The sequence below is a fragment of the Parasteatoda tepidariorum genome, chromosome 6, assembly GCF_043381705.1.
Source record: "Parasteatoda tepidariorum isolate YZ-2023 chromosome 6, CAS_Ptep_4.0, whole genome shotgun sequence".
Taxonomy (NCBI): Eukaryota; Metazoa; Arthropoda; class Arachnida; order Araneae; family Theridiidae; genus Parasteatoda; species Parasteatoda tepidariorum.
The window spans coordinates 54021229-54041928 of record NC_092209.1 but is presented as its reverse complement, the minus strand read 5'-3'; the positions used below and the strand labels follow the sequence as shown (position 1 = coordinate 54041928).

General features: G+C 33.4%; 1 protein-coding gene across 2 annotated transcripts in view; it reads right to left on the bottom strand.

Moving 5' to 3' along the window:
• The window catches only part of LOC107441105 (acetoacetyl-CoA synthetase), a 48494-nt gene that overhangs the window by 22952 nt on the left and 4842 nt on the right, over positions 1 to 20700 (bottom strand). For both annotated transcript variants that reach the window (XM_016054257.3, XM_071182374.1), the window contains exons 4-10: positions 18666 to 18783; positions 16931 to 17041; positions 13742 to 13839; positions 12206 to 12317; positions 11170 to 11251; positions 8913 to 9066; positions 2617 to 2694 (exon numbers count right to left, since the gene is read on the bottom strand). In XM_016054257.3, coding sequence (XP_015909743.1) covers positions 2617 to 2694; positions 8913 to 9066; positions 11170 to 11251; positions 12206 to 12317; positions 13742 to 13839; positions 16931 to 17041; positions 18666 to 18783 — 753 coding nt within the window. The remainder of the gene's footprint in view (positions 1 to 2616; positions 2695 to 8912; positions 9067 to 11169; positions 11252 to 12205; positions 12318 to 13741; positions 13840 to 16930; positions 17042 to 18665; positions 18784 to 20700) is intronic.

The following is a 20700-nucleotide window of genomic DNA, read 5'->3' as shown; positions in this document are numbered from 1 at the left end:
TATCAATTTTGGTTTCAGGGCAGTTTCGATGTATTTTTTGGCATTCAGGATGCCATCAATCACTTAAATTCGGCCCACACCATCTGCAGACATACATGCCCAAATCATGACATTTGTTGGATTTTTTGTAGTTGCTTCAATGCAATCAGGATGAAGCGCTTCGCCTACTCTACGTCTCACGTATTTTCTATCATCACTTCCAAAGAGCGATACTTTACTCTCATCACTCCAGATTACTTGCTTCCATTGATTTTCTGACCATTAAATGTGTTCTTTTGCCGACTTAACTCGTTTTTCGCGTTGCTTTTGATTTAAATATGGTTTATTCCTTGGAATTCTAGCTTGTAGTCCAAATCCTGATAACCTTCTTCTTATTGTTCTTGAACTTACTGCAACACCAGCTGCATTCATTTCACATCTAATGGCATCTGATGACATTTTTCTATCTTGAAGGCATAGCCATTTAATTTTTCTATCGGTAGTAGCACTTGTGCATTTTTTTCGGCCTGATTTGGCATCCTGAATGCCAAAAAATACATCGAAACTGCCCTGAAACCAAAATTGATACCTTCCATTAGGGATCTCTTCTCCAACAACGCACCATTTATTTTTCAGCAGGATTCAGCTCCATGCCACACAGTAAAAGTATGCAAAGCATGTATTCAAAATAAAGGCATAGATATATTACCATGGCCAGGAAACAGCCCTGATCTCAATCCAATTGAAAATTTGCGGCCACGTTTGAAAATTCTTGTACGAAAAAAACGTCCATTCAATAAAAGACAACTAAGTAAAGCTATAATTGATTCTTGGCACCATGTGATTACGAAAGATGAACTCCAAACACTCGTTCACTCGATGAAAAGACGCTGTGAAGCTGCCTTAAAAAATAAGGGTTATCCTACTAAGTATTGATTGTGTAAGTATCACTTTAAAAAAATGCAAATCTAAGATAGATCTTACTAATAGTTGCATAACTTTATTTGTAATACAGATATTGTAATACTGTATTTATTATTAAATTCTACATTAAATTACCTTCAATTTGATATGTAAACGCTTGCATTTAAGTGAAAATTAATATATTCTACAAGCACACAAAATTGAAGAACATGAAACTTTCCAAAAATGTCCACACTTTTGGCCACCACTGTATGTTTTTATTTTTAATGCAGCTCATAAATTCCTGTAGAAAGCAGGGCTTCTTTTAAGAGACATTGGTGTTCCCCTTTGTGAAATGATCTTATTATTAAAAAAATGTCACAATTATTTAGCTTTATTAAAAAAAAAAATACCTTAATACTTATGAATCGCTGGCAAGATTGAGTAAAAAATTTGCAGTTAAATGCAGAGCATGGTTAATTTGGTTTGCTGTCCATTCTTTGGTAAAATATCGCCGCCCGGAAACAGAATGTAGAGTAAATTTGTATCTTCATATATTTATATTTTGTCTGTGACCTCAACGCTGTCAACGATTATTATTATTATAAAAAGTATACCATACATGTAGCATAATTTGCAAATGTAAGGTCCTGAAAAATTATTATATTTCAAAGTTGAGTTTTGTACAATGATACTAAAAAATAGAATAAATCCCGAATCAGTAAAGCATGTAAATTAATAGGAAAAAAATACGTTTTTTTCCTTGCGGTGTTTTCCCGATTCAGTATTTTAATTTTTATTTGAAAGGACTTTACAAATGCTTTTTTTTAAAAAAAACTTCTCAGCAGTTTCTACCCGTTTTATTGTTTGCTTTTTAAAAATAAAAAAAAAGCCTTTGATGAAAAATAATCTGTAGAAGCTGTAGTAATCGGCATATGTAATAATCTGCTAACAAAATTAACACAAATTACACCAAAATCATCGCATTTAGGATGTAGCATTAATGTCTCGACATTTCAGCGAGTTTTGCAGAGTTTTTCTATTCGTCTGATCAACACTATAGATCAGTAGTTACCAACTGGCTGACCGCGGGCCTCATCCGGCCCGCGAAGCCTTTTTTTTGTGGTTCATGAACTAAAATATATTAGTTGTCATTTTTTTGCTGACAATTTTCGTAAAAACCCTACATGGGTTTTAAATACTTTAAAGTTTTATATCTTAACAATTTGATATTTGTTGCTCATTAATTGTTTAATACATAGGTGCACATTAAAGTTATTGTAGCCAGAACTTTTTAAAATGTAATTAAATATTTTTAAAAAATTTTGATAAAGTTGCGGCCCGCCATTTGACTGGTGTTTTGAATTGCGGCCCGTGGCCTCATGTAAGTTGAGAACCCCTGGTATAGATGGTATGTATATTGAATATGAACATTCCATAAACTAAATCAATATGATGATAAGCATGCCAAACTTGTCATAAACTATGTCCGAATAGCTGTAGTTACTCAACATGATAGCTATTCACAGCAAGCCATGGTTTTCACAAAATCCTTGCTACTGATAAGAGGCATATCAAACATGTAATAAATAAAGTCCGAATATCTGTGGCTACTTTTAAAATTAGCATAAAATTTTTGAACTCAGTACTTTTTGCAATATTTTTTTATTATTACTTCATACCGATCAGTAATTGCCTAACTGTAACTGTAAGGTGCCATTAATTTATTCTTACCGCATAATGAGAGAAGATAGCATCCCCACGCTTCAGGTTGCAATGAAGTGACAGGCTGACAAGCATAGAAAGCAACACCTGATGAAAGAAGAAGAAATTAAGCCATGGCAAGCTCACCTTTAGGCTTAGATGGAGTACGAAGTACCTGCCCGCAAAGCGGGCACTCCACTTCTTCGTCTGTGATGATGCCCGTAGGCGACTAGAGTACCGTGTTTATAGCAATAAAAACAAGAGAAATAGCAGAAGCACTGGTTGACGTAAGTTTATACTTGCTGCCGCGCTTATAAAATATGGGACAAGTTAGGTATAATGCTAGCGGTGGATATTCCCGAGTCGGCGATCACATGAAGGTCACTTAATCTCTTTGGGAGTATCCATAGTAAGATGAGGGGAGGGGATATATTATTTGTAGTGCCTTGATAGAACACAATCTGATGATAGGAATGACGTTATTAGGTTATAAAGTCTCATATCTGGTATTAATTCTTTATTCAGTAGTTCATTGAAGCCTGCTGGATCAGGGTTTTTTGCTTTACTGAAGAATGAGATATTTAGCTTACTGATAAATTCATTAATAGTACTGATGTTAAGGTCATTTCTGACGGCTCTATTTGGGAGGTAATATGGGGCACCAGTAATTCGTCTTAAAAATTTGTTTTGAGTAACTTCAAGTTTCTTTGGTTGGGTTTGTTTAATGCATCCCTATGCGGGGCATACATAGGTTAAAGTTGGTCCTATACACATAGTGTATAGTGTCTTCTTAAGGTTTAAGGCAAACCCACCAACAACTACGGAATTCCTGTAGATTTAGAAAGTATTTTTCCTAGTGGTAGCTAAGGTAATATATTAAAGCAGGGTGGAAACTACAGGGGAAAATTTAAAAAGCGGTGACAAGCGTTTCGTGAAGCCGAAGGAAGTTTTATAGGTTTTAATTTCAATGGTGAATTAAGCTTGCCAATTTCAACATCTAATTTTTTTTTCTTCTAAAATTTACTAACATATTTTGGTAGACATGAATTTTATGAAGCAATGTATTTCTTAAATTTTTGTTCTGCCACTTTTTAAATTTTTTTCGCTGGCAGCCACCTTGTAATGTTCTAATAAATTAGATTTAAAAGAATTTTGTTCACTGATACAAACAGAAAGTTTTTAGAAGAAATGAGTAAAAGTCATATTGATATATGCTCATGCACTTTGCTAAATGCTATTGAAGTGAGTACGAAATGCGGGTTTCTCTTAAAGCATATTTATTTCATGAACACAAACATCAATATAACATAAACTAAATTAAACATTATGGGTCGTCCTGCGACCAAGCTAGCTAGTGAAAAAGTTGAAAAGGTAAGTGGCTGTTCTTCCTCTGAAGGACAGAATATATATCACTAGGATCACAGGGTTGCTTTTACCTGAAGATCTTAAATCGCCAAGCTGGCGGTAAGACTGGTGAGAGTGGCGAGCACCGCACACCGTGCTTCGAGCATATACCTGAATTGTTTGATTGAAGCGTATGCAGCAAGCAACTCCCTATCATATGCGCTATAGCGTTTTTCAGTTTCGGATAACTTGCGCGAAAAAAATGCTAACGGCTGAAGATGTTCATTTTCTGTTTGAAATAATGCTCCCCCAATAGCAAAATCCGAGGCATCTACTTGCAGTACTAAATTTGCATCGGGGTTAGGATGAGCAAGCAGCGTAGCGTTCGCTAAAAGAGTTTTACAGTTTTGGAATTCGCTTATTGCTTGTTCTGACCAGTTAATCATACGATTATCATTGCGCTTTGAGCCTTTTAAAAAATCGTTTAAGTGAGTTTGGTTATGAGCTGCGCGAGGTAGAAAACGACGAAAAAAATTTAGAAGTCCGAGAAATCTTCTCAATTCCTTAATTGATTTTGGTTGTGGGTAATTTAAAATAGGGTCTACTTTATTGGGTAATGGTTTGGTGCCATCCTTAGTTATTAAGTGGCCTAAAAATGAAATCTCTGGCACACCAAACAGACATTTTGATACATTTACCGTTAAACCGTATTCATTTAATTTTTGAAACACGGTTTGAACATGCATTTTATGCTGTTCTTCTGATTCACTAAAAATAAGGATATCATCGAGGTAAACATAGCAAAAAGGCAAATCTCCCAGAATTTCATTCATGAACCTCTGAAAAGTTTGCGCGGCTCCACATAGACCGAAATTTAAGAAAGGAAACTCAAAAAGCCCAAAAGGCGTACACACAGCAGTTTTTTGTATGTCATCTGGGTGTACTGGGATATGAAAATAAGCACGGACTATATCAATCTTAGAAAAAATATTTTTGTTATTCAGCGCGTGTGTGAAATCTTGTATATGGGGAATAGGGTACCGATCCGGAGTTGTCACGGCGTTTAATTTCCTATAGTCTCCAACTGGTCGAATACTTCCCGAGCTTTTAGTAACGACATGGAGTGGAGATGACCATGGTGACTTCGAAGGCCGGCAAATACCCTGCTCTAACATAAACTGAAATTCTTGTTTTACAACATCGTATATTTTTGGACTTAATCGCCTAGGTTTATTGTGTATAGGCGGACCAGTTGTATCGATGTAATGCACAGTATTATGACACGCCTGCTTAATTTTTGGTGTTAATTTAGTTAATTCCGGAAAATTTGATAATAATTTATGATAATATGTGTCACCTGAAATTAATTTTACTGAAAAAACATTAGTTTTGGCAGTTATGCCCAATAAAGAAAGATTAGTGACACCATCAATTAATTTACGACGTTTTAGGTCTATCAACAGTCCAAAGTGCTCTAAAAAATCTGCTCCTATAATTGGAATAGGCACCGTAGCAACTAAAAATTTCCATTTAAAGTCTCTTCGTAATCCTAAATTAATGTTCAATAATTTACTTCCGTAGGTAAAAATTTTTGAATTATTAGCTGCAGTTAACTGTAAGGGACCAGGATGTAAATTTTTAATCATTTTTGGGACGGGCAAGCAGCTCACATCTGAACCTGAATCCACTAAAAATTTTAAATGAGTTTTTTTATCATATACAAATAAGCGACACGAACGTACGGCTGTCGGATCTTTTGTCGCTGTAATAGCGACAGCCGGTTTTAGTTTCCCTGGTTATTGTTGTATGAACACGGTGAACAACATTTTCTAGCTTTTTGGCCGAATTTCGAATGATAAAAACAGATTTCAGACGATCTTTTCCGATCCCTAGAGCTAGATGTATATCTACGAAAATTATTATATCTTGTTCGAGAACGATTGCGTGATCTCTCGCGAGAAAATTTTTCAACTTGCTGGCTAAGTGCAGCTATTTGCTGGCGAAGTGCACATACTTCCTGATATAGCGGGTTCGATGTTGACGGATTTTCTCGTGTTTTTGCTGAGAGTAAGGGATTCGAACTCGTGGCGTTATTCGTTGCACAAACATTTGGAAGGGAATCCGTTCTAACTTCGGCTATTTTATCCGCTAGCTTAGCTAAATTTTCTAGCGACTCTGAGCTAACGGAAAGAATTGTTTGTATCTCTGATGGTAAACGCTGCAGCCATAAGGTTTTCAAAAAATCCTCATTTAAAGATGTACCTGCCAGCGTTTGCATTTTCCTCAATAAATGGGACGGTTTGTCGTCTCCTAATTGTAATTCAGAAAGAAGTTTACGGATTTGCTTACTTTCAGAGTCTGTAAATTCCGCGATAAGTCTTTCTTTAAGAGTATGGTATTTATTTGCAGTTGGAGGATTAAACAAAATATCTGAAACTGCTGATAAAGTCTCTGGGTCTATTGCTGCAATGATATTGTTATATTTAGTTTGGTCGTTAGTAATTCCTGATAAATCAAAATTGCTTTCTGCCTGAACAAACCAAAGTTTGATATTATTTCTCCATATTGGTGGTAGTTTAACAGCTATACGAGCAATTTGAGCTTCGGCAAGATTCTGCTCACCTTCATTTGGCATTTTGAACTTTAAATAGAAGCAAGTTTAAACAGCTAAAACTAATTCATATATTAACGTAATTTGACAAGTATTTTAAGTTTAGAATTGACTAGTTACCTAAATATAAATACTACCACTGATAACTTAATGACTAAGAGGGACAAATTGCATACCTAAACCAAGCGAATGACCATAAAAACATACTTGAATCGTCACCAGCTAGCTTTGTAATCCCATAATTCATACAGTATAATCCAAGGGTTCTTCCATGAAAGTTGATTTTAGCATGCTGCGAAGTCCGGGTCACCACTGAAGTGAGTACGAAATGCGGGTTTCTCTTAAAGCATATTTATTTCATGAACACAAACATCAATATAACATAAACTAAATTAAACATTATGGGTCGTCCTGCGACCAAGCTAGCTAGTGAAAAAGTTGAAAAGGTAAGTGGCTGTTCTTCCTCTGAAGGACAGAATATATATCACTAGGATCACAGGGTTGCTTTTACCTGAAGATCTTAAATCGCCAAGCTGGCGGTAAGACTGGTGAGAGTGGCGAGCACCGCACTATTGTGCTCTTCATCTCAAAAGTTACACTTCAAGATGAATAGATAAAGGCAGCTCGAACCAACCTTCAGCTCCTCCAACAAGAAGAAGTTACGATCTTCATCATTATAACACAACAATGGCCAAGCTTCTGACACCATTCTTAGGGCTTTATCTTTTAAAGGTCATGGCAGAAATGCCACGTACTTTTGACCCCGGTCAGATGACGTGGACAGTGCCTGAGCTGATACCCCTCTCTCCAAACTTCCAGACAACAACCAAGGAGGAGACTATCAGTCACGTATAGAATCAGAAACAGGATAGAAAAAAATAAAAAGCGGTAGCTTAAGTTTGGGCATGGCTAATTTGACAACCCTATTTTTGCTTTCACTTTAAATTTAATACATCCAATCTAAGTTTGTTAAAAGTGTAACTATATAACTTTTAATTTGAACTATGTCTTGGTGATATAAATAAAGAAAGCTACTATTACCCCTCTCACAAATAAACTGCTATAAAAATAGTTTGGCTACCAGTTTCATCTTTTTTACCGTGATTGCAGCCACCCTGAGAATGTTTGTATGACTCGCCTGTCTCGAAGGGGTTAAGCCTTATTTGGTCATACCAATGTGATAACAGGGTTCGTACGCACCTGTAAAGTATTCGCAATTGGAATCAATTATGTTACAAAGAAACTGAAATTTTGTACTATCGAATTAAAACTTCATATCCGTCTTGTCTCGTCATTTGAGCTGGACCCTATCCCATCCATCATGAAGTATTTTTTTCCTTGTAGGCCTTCTTTATGGTTAGCAGTCGTTGTGGATGCTATTAAGAGATTCAAGCACTTTGCTTGAACAGGTAAAAATAAACGGAAATAAAAAGAGCTGTAAATTATATGTGCTCGGAATTTCATATCCTGGCTGACTGATACAGTTTAGAGCAGAGTATCTAATCCCTTGGATATATTTACTTCTTCATCTAAGATAAAATTTATTTAAGGATAGGAAAGGAGGGGCGGATAAGTAGCTAAAGCGAAGTCTCAATAAGGTGAATTTAAGGATAAGTTTCGTATAAGAACGATGTCTGGGATGAATATAAAATTACATAGGGATAGTAATCGCATAATAAGGGATGTGAAAAATAACAAGGTTAAATAAAAGGGAAAAAATCGATACAATTATTTACAAGTAGAGGATGGCACCGTATACACTCCCTCACCTCCCGGTAACAGGGATTCGCAGGAGCAGAGTGCATAGTTTGACAGAAAAGAATTTGTTCATTTAACCTATACTTGGATTGTAATGTTTCTAAAGAACACCATCACTACTAAAGAAGGCGGTTACCGGACTATATTTTGCATTAGTAGGAATAATGTCCGGGTCTAGAATCTCATTGAAGTCACAGGTTAAGCAATCTTTCGCACCTTTGAAAAAGAATGAATTTAGTTTATATAGATATTGATCTATTTTATCTATTTTGGGGTCATTATAGAGAGTATCGTTTCTTACAAACCAGGGTGGCCACGTGATGCGCCTGAGGATTTCATGTTCAAAAATGCTTAATCTTTTGATGAACTTCCTGTCCGTTCGTTGTAGTGGAACTGGGCGTCTGAGGCCTTACGGCTCTTTTTCCATAACATTTGGATCTATATATATTAACTTAGAGAAAAAATAATATTCTGGTAGCTTTAAACATAATAATATTAAAAAAATTATATAGTAATATTATAATCACATTCAGGTGCGTATGAACCCAAGATAAAGCTTCAACCTCTTGAAAGGTAAGACATTAAAGTTGTTTTTCTATAAAGCTTTAATTACCTTTCCAGAATGAAGGACACCTTTGGGAGTACCTGTTGTCCCAGATGTGAAACAAATGAAAACTGGATGGTTGGCGGATACTTGTTCAAATTCAACATCGGGAATGTGACCTTCCAGGGATTTTCCGGTCATCAAAAATTCATCTAAAAGACAACTGTGAAGACATTCCTTAAATACATTTTCAACTCATACTAGATGACAAATTATATTTTAGAAATTCAAGCCACCGTTTCAATAAAATTGGTTTAAACACGCCTATTTTGTTTTATAACAGCCGTTGAATAGCCTACCCAATTTTGAGTTTACGACTACTAAAGTTCAACTCCGTAGCCTTGTAATTTTGAACCCAATACAGAATACAAGGGAAATCCTGAAAAAAATATTGGGAGAAATTTGTCCTTGTGGGGGACTTTTTGATGGAACTGACCCGTATTTGCGTTAGATGGACAGGGAAAACACCGAAACCTCGCAAAGCGAACCTGATGGCAATGGGACTCTAACCCACGATCCCTCTACCACTGAGGATATTTTTACGTCAGCACTGTGATCGGTGTGACCCGATTGCGGAATTCGTATATCAACCAGTCATAGCTGGAAGGCGAATACTCTATCCCCTGAGCCATCCCGGCTCTGCCTATTTTATTGAAACGATACCGAGTTCTTTTAATTTGATTTTGACTATACTGGACCTATTAGGTCAACCGGAAAGTTCTGATAGTGAAAATAACTTCCTCCTTCTACAGTAATTTTAAAGTAATGCAAAAGGTTCTTCTTTAAAATAAGGCGGTGGGGTATTTACCCTTTAACACTAATGGTAAGTTTTGTAGATTAAAGAGACACAGCATATATGGTGCAAAAGAAAATGTGTATAGCGTCTGATCTATATATTTAAGAGTAAATGCTTGTTTTTATAAAGTCACCTTCCTTGTATAAAATGACATAATTTTCCGGTAGACCTAGTCTAAGCACTTAATTATCAAGTAATATTTTTATAGCTTCTAACATTTTTGCTTATGCTAAATGTTTCTTAGGTTATGGTGATTAGCGAGGAAAATCTAGTGTAAAAAATTAAAGTACATGAGCTGAAGGAAAAGCTGCTTTTTTTTTAATAATAACTAAATTCTGTTTTATGACACTAACCGGGAAAACTCTTCTACAAAAAGCTGATTTTGGTACATAAAGAAAAATACTGTGCTTAAAACCAAAATCATTTTATGGGAATAGTAACGATAATAAGGTTTTGAAATAAAACAGCTTAACATAACTCGAATAATTCTTGATAAATACCAACCAGTGGTAATAAAAACATTTTACTTTTTACTTTTTCTTATAGAGAGTAGATTATCGTTTACTATCAATATTTCATTTCATTAATAGCTATATAAATTTTCTGATCTTTCACCATAGATATTATATATTTTGATAGTTTAATAATAATTGCAGTCACTGCTAGTTTAACCCTTTTGAAGGCCGTGGTAAGTATATTTACCACCACGTTTTACCACTTTTAATTTAGGTTTCCATTTTTCAATAACTTCAGCTTTCTTGAAGTGAGTTTGAATAAAATTGGTAGCCATTTGTCACTTTTAAAAAACGTATAAAAGTTATAAAATACATAATTCCTTTTGAAGTTTGTAGCATTTAAGGAATTTATTTTATAAATAAAGAAAAATAAAAGTCAGTAAGTTCCTAATAGGTCATGTTAAATATATTTACCACCAAAAAAATGGCATTTTTATTAACTAAATGAGTTTTTTTTTTTTTTTACATCAATTACTGTTCTTAAAACAATTTCAATTCCAAAAATACTTTAATTTACCTTTACTAGAAATAAAGGGCCCATTAAAGGGTTAAATTTTTTTTTAAATAGACGAAGTAATGAAATGTCTTTGCTATCAATACCTTATATTTTACGAAAATTAAACAACCATGCTTTGATATAATGCAGAGATGCCAACTTGCTTCGTTTTGTAAAAAAAAAATATTTTCTAATAGTAACGAAATTTAAGTTATTTTTAGTTCATTATTTTTAATTAATTTTTCCATCATTTCCTATCAAAAATCCGCCAACATCATATGAAATGTAACTTATAATGTAAAGCAGACATCTCGTGTTGACTTTTAAAAAGTAGGCGTAATTATCCTTATTCTATAAGTTTTGCTATGTAATTCGCTACCAATTTAATAGAACTTTTGCAGAAAGCGTAGCAGTTGGCATCCCCGATAATGCAAAATTTGTTTATAACTTATATTTCACCTGTTTTGAATAAAGGTCAAGTCCTTTTCCAAAGTCTCTGGTTTAGTAGGAACAATGATTACTTTCTCCAATGATTGAATACCTAAATACATTTTCACAGATTAGTTTAAAAGAGGCTTGTTGTATGAGAAATTTATACTTGAGTGAAAAAAAAAATTGAACCTTTTATAAGAGGGAAGTCTATAAGGCCCAAAAATTAATTCATTATTTGAAAGAAAAAATAAGAATCTCTTTTTCGCATTGATCATACTGCCGGTGGTAATAAAGCAAACTAGTGGGCTGCGCTAACGCTCGCCAACCCCCGAAAATTACTGCGCAATCTTATATGGTTTGCTTCGCTCGCTACTAACTTAGGTACATTGCAATTGCACAAAATTCCAACAATTCAAAACAATCATCCAAATCCACATAACAACTTTTTTTTTAAAAAAAAAATTACATCTTTTTAGTAAATACTAAGTCATTAAAATAAATTTGAAATCAACAGTTAAATCTTGAATGACAGCACGTCGTCTACGCATTCCTTCACCACTACGTCTTTCATAGCTGTCATCAATGCTCTCTTCCAATCTTCGAGCACGCTTCTTTTGATAATGCTTCAAAAGCGTAACAGCACGACTGAGACTCATTTTTCAATATAAAAAACAAATAAATTCGTGATATAAATCAAAAATCGTCAAATTCGTAATATATAAATTCGTGAAAAAAAGCGCTTTCGACAAAATACTAAAATAGAAATCTATCGACAAAGACTACTCACTTCTGCCTACCTTAATAGTCTGAGATTGCCGCAGCTGATAGGATGAATTTCGGAAGAGATCAGAGAATGCTCTCTCTGGTTATTTCAGTTTCCGTTTTTAAACGAGCTATATGTTGAGCCACCTCAGCTAGATTTGGCGTGTGACATTTTAAGCGGCAATCATTGGTCCATTTTCTGGCGTTGCCATTCGGGAAGTTGTAATGAGGCTTTTTTTTGTCGCCGTGTAAGAGAAATATATATATAGATATAAAAATAATCTATCTAAAACAATTTTACCTTTTGCAATGGCTGGTAAATAATTAAGTATATAGTGTTCCTCGTCCCATGGAAATCTATCAACAGCTATGAGAAATTTAGGTTGCATTCTTTCCATGATTTTTGAAGCTGCCTGAAAGAGAAATCTTAATACTATCAAATATTCGTTAAAAATAAGCAATTAAAATAGCCCCCAAATTAATTTTGTTGTTAGTTAATTATTAGAAAATTTACTAACGTCTAATCCAATACCATTAATTAATACTTTGCATATATTTATCTTATCTACGCAACACAGTTATTAAAAAAAATTTTAAGTTTTCCACAGACCATGCGCAGAATGTAAGTGAACATGCGGGATGGTACATGAAAATGCTGAATCTCTCCAATAAAAATAAATGTAAGATTCTGTTTTAGGCTGGTAAACAATTTTTGGGGAAAAGAGAAAAATAAATAAATTATAAAAATAAATAAAAAACTAAATATACAGGATGCTACATGACGGCGCTAAATTTATCGAGTAAAAATGAGCTTAAAATTTTAATTTACGATAGCAGGCCTGTCAACTACCACGCTTTTTGCAAAATATTTTATAAAAAGGTAGCCATTTAAAATCAAAGCTTTCAGAATTTTTGGTAATTTCGCCAATATTTTAAATGTCTCAACACGTTGCATATGAACTTTTAAATCATTTACATGCAATACTGGCCTGCCCAACTTTCCATGCTTTTTTGAAATTTTTTTTTCTAGTGGTAGCTAATTTCATATGAGCATAAATATTCATTTAAGCTCATATGAATATTTAATGTATTATTCTTCCTTTTATAAATTTGATTCAAAGTTGCTTTCCTCATCACTACTTGTTCTTGGTTCGAAAGCCTATATCCAAGAGTTCCATCAAGAGGCTTTATAAGTGTTGGTAAAATTACATAAAATAGTGTAAGCTTTAAATTTTAATTGACAGCCCCTCCATAAAATATTAGACTAAAAACTTAGTAGTTGACGTCCCTGGTAGTGGTGTGGAAAATAAGTTTAAAGGAATAAAAAAAAATTAGTTATTAAACCCTAAACCTGCGACTGGAAATACATTTGTACAAAAAGCGTCAAAAGTTGGCAGCTTTACGATAGTAAACTCTTTCGAGTAAAGGTTAAAACTGTGCAAGGCTGTAATTTTTGCTACGCTTTTAGAGAAATTTTTTTCTAGTGGTTGTAAGTTTACGTTTTCATACGTGGTTCGTTGTTTCATAAATTTTGTTTAATGTTATTTTCCACACCATTGCACTCAAAGGATTCAAAAACTCATATGAAATGCTATTTTGCATCAGATGTCATGAGGTAAGGCTCTTAAAAAGTCGACAAAATTACCAGAAATTCTGAAAACTTTTATTTTTAATTATATACCACTTTATAAAGCATCTAGAAAAGAAGCGCAGAAGTTGGCAGCCCTAAATATGCTTTATAATAATGTCCCATAATAATTACTAGTACGTATCGTGCTTTCGTATCTATTGCATACGACCCAATAGAAACAATATGAGAAATAAAATTAGTACTCACTTTAGCACCGTATAACGGATGAGCTCCTCCCCATATAGCTCCAATACTAACAGCAGCCAACATAGCGATCACAGATTCTTTTCTGTTCGACATGTAGCCTGGTAGAAATAGCTAAAATTATCCTACTTAATACCAACAAATTGAATATGTAGTTCATTTTTAATTCAACAAGTTAAAGAAACATGAAAATAGTTTTGTTGTTCCTAATACCACTTGCCGATATCAGCAAGCCTGCTTGCTGAAGCCAAGCGAATTTAAGGCAGAGAGTCATTTCTTGTTTTTCAGTGGTTCCATTTATGTGCAAGAATACGACTTCAGCTGCACACATGTCACAGCTCGTTTATAGGGCGGACCCATTCATACATCCATTCATCCATTATCGTAATTTTGATCTGAACAAGAGAACGATCAATCTCCAATTCAGTACCCTCAGAGGCATTGATTTGTTATGGGAACATGGAGGACTTCGTGATCCGACAAATTTAACGTATACCAGTCACTATTTACACGGGGAGTCTTCGGGATCGAACCCACGAACTCTTGGACTTGGGCCCAATGTCCTACCAACCAGGCTATCCCGATCCTAAAAATAGTTTATGATTAGTTAATCTTCTTCTTCATTGACTCAACAGCCATGGGTGGGTCTTGGCTTTCTCAAGAAGTTTTTTCTAGGCTTGTTTTCTAATTGCAATTGTTGACAAGTTTTTTATCCGTAATCTTTTTCCAAGCCATCTAATCGTCCCAAATTTGGTCTGCCTTTTCTCCGAAGGTTTATTGTCATTACATGAAAGATTTCTTTGATCATGTGATCTTCACGTATTCTGATTACGTGCTCTGCGTTTTTTATTCTTCGTAATTTAATTAAATTAATAATATCTTATTCTTTATACGAGTGGTATAGCTTTAAATTAAATCTAAGTCAAAGGTTTTTTTTAACCACAAAAGGTTTTTTTTAACCACCGAGCAAATTTCTCAAGCTCGTTCTCTCAAGCACATATACATAAGCATAAATCATACTCCAAATTCTGCATTTGTTAAAATTGATCTTGCAAAACTTTTATAGAGCAAAATCTTTGTTTTTCCTTAAATTACCTTTAATTTTGTCTATTTCATTAAGGTATCTATTGGCAGTCCTTATCCTTTTAAATTTTGTTGTAACATCATTTCAGTTGTTGATTTCAGAGAATAAGTAAAGCTGTCTACGACTTTAAATTTATATTCTCCGATTTCTAAATATTAATTACTATTTTCTCTGTACATGGCATGTTTATGACTTTATTTTTATTGGTGTTCATTCCTAACAACTGCTTGAATGCTTTTGGTGTTCTCGAATAATTGTTGATATCAAAAATTACACAATTAGTTAATAATTTACAAGTATTTTGAAACACATTAAGTCAGGTACTTATTAAGTCATCTTACTTATTGCGATTTAGATGTAACATTGAACTTAAACTTATCACAGTATATAACAAGATCACGAAGAAAAAATATAAAACCTAAGTTAAGTTTCAGTCACTGACAATTATCTTATCGTATACATTAGACAGAGATGGCAATTACTAAACCTTTTGCAAAATATTTTAGAGAATAGTATGCACTCTAAAGCTAAAATTTTGGGCACTTCGGTTAGTATATCTAACAATTTAAAAGCCTCACCCCATGGGAACGGAAACAAAGTGATATTTTATCTGAATTTTTGAATCATTCACATGTAGTGGTGAAGGCTTTAAAATAAATGAAAGAATGTATGAAAGCTTTAAAATAAATTTAAACAAAGAATCATACATTAAAATATAAACGTTCCTACCACTAAAAGAAATTTTCCCACGATGTGTAAAAAGTTGGCAGCCCTGATTTTAGATAAAAAACCTTTATTGTTTCACAAAAATCTTCCAAAAACATAATAATTGACTTATAATCAGTAAAATGAAAGCTGTATTCGACATTCAGCGCTGTTTACAAGCAGGGCATATGTAGTTGGTTTATACAAGAAGAAAGAAACGGATTACTTTATTTTGACTAAACAGTTTAAATTACTCTCTCCAACTCATCTATATTTTTATTTCATAATGCATGTCATTACAATCGTCAAGAAATCCATTCTGTAACGCATTTAATGGCACTTAAGAGATGTTTTAAAAATCTATTACACAATAGGGGGGAAATTTAAAATGAAATCAATGTTGTTCAAGTAAAACAGAAATCAATGCAAAATTTTATTAAACGGTTCTTAGCTGTTAAAGTGTTAAATAATTTAGAAAAAAAAATTAATTCTGCCACATGCTGTTTAAATGGTGTAAAAAATAAAAAGCAGTGTGAAGAATTTTTAATAACACGTAATCAATTGTACCGTAATGGTTTGAAGGGATCACTTAGGATACAAGTTTATTATTTAATTTCTATAAAAGACACAACATATTTTTCTAGATAAATATACATTTTGTAGGCTGATTCGGACTTAAAATTCTTAAAATAGAAATCAGCATCAATGTATGCAATGCATTGTATGATGCATCAATGTATGATGTATGCAATAGTTTAGTCAGCATAGGTGATCCGCAAAAAGTTAGGGACACACATAACTGTAATTTTTCATTTCTCGATTTTAGGCCTTTCTTTATAACTAATTGCATAAATTTAAAACTATTCAGAAAATATTATGAACCTTGATTAATATTTATTGAATTGAAAATTAGAAAAAAGCATTTTGAGCAGTGGTGGCTCAGGGAATAGAGCTCTTGCCTTCCAATGAGGTGACCCGGGTTCAAGTCCCAGCGATGGCTGGTCAGTACGAATTCCGAACCCACCTGGCGCCAACCACAGTGCTGATATAAAATATCCTCAGTGGTAGACGGATAATGGGGTAGAGTCCCTTTCCACCGGGCTGGTGATGGGAAGTTTTCGTGGTTTTCCTCTCCATGTAATGCAAATGCTGATTAGTTCCATCAAACTGTCCTCTACGAAGGTCCTATAAGTTTATCCCAATACTTGATCTAGGAGTTCAATTGTTTTCTGGATAGGATTCAAAATTAGAAGGCTACGGGCTTGTAGCTGTAAATTCAAAATTGGGACGGCTGTTCAACGACGATTATAAAGTAAAATACTTTGCCTTTAAGCATTTTTTTTATCATGCACGATATTCTTGGCTATGGATTTTGATCAATGTAAATATAAAAAGCAACTTACTGGCTACTCTGTCTCCTTTCTTTAGTCCATTCTTCTTAAAAGCTGCTGCATATAGACTTACCTGTTTATACAGCTCAGAAAAAGTGATTGATTCCTTATTTCCATCCGTATCTGAAAAAGATACAGAATCAAATGTTTCGAGAATAAGGAATTCATAAGACATTAATGAACAAACGTTGCAAAATCAGAGTGGGTAACAAAATTAGTGTAACCAGAAAAACAGCTGGGTACAGCCGAGAAAACATGACGGATTTTCTATTTCCAACCACACCTAAAAAAGGACGCAGAATCAAAAGTTTCGAGAATAAGGAATTCATAAGACATTAATGAGCAAACGTTGTAAATTCAGAGTGGGTAGCAAATATAGTGTAATTAGATTCCATATCTCTTATTTGAAATATTAATTTGGGACACCACATAGGAGTAATTTTTATTTCCTTTATGTCAAGAAATTTATATATTAGAGGTGCTGTGATGGTTACGGAGCACACTATATGCAACTTTATTTAGATAATCGATATTTTCGCTCAAATATATCATGTATTTTGAATCCATATCACATTTCAAAAATAAGTAAATAAATTAATGAAATATAAAATTTTTTGGTGAAATGTATGTGTGTTTTTTTAAAGGAAAATTCTTGAAATACGTAAAAATTTAGTTACACAATCAAGTTCTTTAAAATTCTAATTAGTTGAGCCCCTCTGGCTGAATGGTAGTGCTTCGCGTTCCCGTGCCTAAAGTCCGGGGTTATATTCGAACCCTACAAGTTTGACTCGGTCTTTCATCCCTTCAGTTGGTTCAGTTCATCTACGCATGTTTGGGGACTAAACACTGAAGGTTCCACGTTAGGTTGACCACCCAACTGTAACATTTGCTTTTGCACCCCAGAGCCCAATGTCACGAAACCTGGTTGGCAGAGCAGGACTTGGCCCTTTTTGGGCTTTCGTGCCACTGAGGTTTAGGTTAATTTCGTCGGTTTGTGTCCCATTATTTAATTTCATATAAATCGCTTCTATGAGTATGGAGTTTTGTAGTGATTATAAATTGTTAGTATCATTTTCATATTAGTCGCTAAAAAGAAATATTTTAAAGAAATAAAATGCTTATTCAGAAAAAGAAATTATGTGATGATAAAGTTACTATTAGTACAAATTAATGTTTTAAATTATTCAATAGTTATCCTACTGACTTTTTCAAAAAACGCATTAAAATATAAAATTAGTTAAATTTTTTTTTTTTGGTTTTATTTTTTCGTTTCTTAATTTTTTTTTTATTTGCGTATAGTGATCTTACTGTTCTGCAAAAAGTTAAAAAGTTGTAGTGAAGTTTTAACGCATTTTTTTAAAAATTTATTTAACAAACAAACAGGAGGATGTACTTTTAAGAAGTATATACTTTTTTTTTTACCAGATAAAGCATTTTGAAAAACAGAGAGTAGACTAGTATCTATTTCTCTCTCTATTTCTAACAAAAATAATTCATTCAACTGAAAGAACACGTTCACGAACAGATAAACAAGAATAATTCATACTAGCATATATTTATAACACAATCCTGTGAGAGTAATTAATGTATATAGTATATTTATCACCATTTTATGCATTCATTTATCTTTTTTTTGTATCTGAATGTATATTTATAAACGGTATAGTTAAACAAATCGAAACATAAAAAGAATCTTCATTCATAACTAATAAATTGTAAAAATATTAAAATAAAATGACTTTCATACCAACATAGTTAATGGCTATTCTATCATCTCTGAATTTCAGGAGATTTTCAGCATAATTCATTGTAGCTCCTTCAAACCAAATATTATCCAGAAATCCAGGCCCATTTTTCGCAAAAACCTAAACGTTAAAGAAATTCGACAATGAAATATTCTTACCCCTTTGAGATCTAAACGCCTTTAACTTGTTGAAATCCTTTAAATTTTTGTAGAGTAAGGAATATTTTATTGAACTTATAAACTCATTAATGCCCTGTCATAATGTGACGTAAAAAGTACTAAGAAATGGAAAGACTTAGATAATAAGCTAATATATGTAGATAAAGATAACATAGATAGATAAAGATTGCTAATTCTTTCTTGAGTGTATCGAATAAGAACCAGCGTTCGACGCAGGAGCACTAATTTTTGAAAAAAATAAAATACTGGTAGTAAGAACATTTATCTTTTTTCCCCTTTTATTCAATGAAAATAAAATATTCGCATCTATCACGATTTAACAGTGAACAAGAAATGAGGTGTTTTTACTACTCATACTATATATTTTTATCAATATAGATACAAATCAATTTCTCCAAATCATTGGAGTCCCGCAGTGGACTGATCGTTAAGACACGGTTTCCCGCAGATCACCGAAGTCAAGCATCACTGACTGCGGTCAGTGTGCGGGTGGGTGACCACTTGGATCAGTCTGCGTAGGGACCGAGGGTGTGCGGTATTGGTCCTCGTTAAACTGTTCTACCGTAAAGTGCTCGTCTTCGTGTGCAGGTCGCTGGGCTACCGAAGCGGAGGTGCCATCCTCTCTGCAGAGGATCAAAATTGTGATGGAGTGTCTTCGGATCATCCTCAGGGATGTTTCCCAGACCGTCGCCAATAGCCCATTGTGCAGCTCTAGTGCGACGTAAATGAACAAATCAAATCAACCAAATCATGGGAACCCTGTATTGATTTGTTATGGTAACCTGGAAGACTCTGTTCCCCCGACTGATATAACGTGCGCCAGTCACAATTCAATACACAGGGATTCGACTGGCGGGATTCGAACTCCCGTTCTCCCGAACACTAGCCCAATGTCATACATGAAATATACTTCATATTTTAGAAATAATATCAGGAAACGTTCTTGCTCATCACTATGATTCGAGAAGTCAAACACGGATATAGAGCTATGATATCGGCTGGGTAGAAATTTGTTGCATTTCAGTGGTTGTAGGACCTGTTAAATTTCCACAGCTATGATAAGTAAATTATCAAACTTTATGGATGACCCCTAGTCACCTGTTACGATAATAACAGGTATCGGTTCATAAGTCACGATCATATATGGCAACGTTTCTTTTAAAAAGTAACGAGTAAAATTACAAGTATTTTTAAAAAAAGTAACGAGTAAAAAGTAAAAAGTTCTTATTTTAAAAAGTAACGAGTAAATAGTACAAGTACTAAACAAAAAAAGTAATGATTTAAAAGTACATTTCTAGGAAATCGAAAATTCAAAGTTACCTAAAATTTTATAGAATAATATTCTTATGTTCTTTAATGTTTTTGCAAAATTGTTGTTATTTATTTAATTATTTTTAATTTTCAAAGTTATGGATATTAATTTATTCTTAAATTAGGAAGAATATTACAATATAATTTATAATATAATCGTATAATATAATTTTAAAATCAAATATAATTTTAATATCAAACTTTTTATGAATTTGCATGAAAAGAAATTTTATCTATTGATTTTAATTTTTAGTTTATTATTTTTATTTATTTAAATTACCATTGATTTAAAATTGTTTTACTCTTTAGAAACGCGTTCTAAAAGCACAAACATAAACAAAGCAAACACGGGATTTCAGGTAGCTTTGTGATCTTTGAGCCAGTAAAAATTAATTGAAATTCCAGTATAAGTTGAAACAGAAGGTATTTAAATACGAAGATACCTGTGAATGCATATATATTGCACAGTAATTTTATAAATTAAAAAAAACATAAGCATTTTTTTTAAATTTTTTTTTTTTTTTTTTTTTTTTTTTTTTTTTTTTTT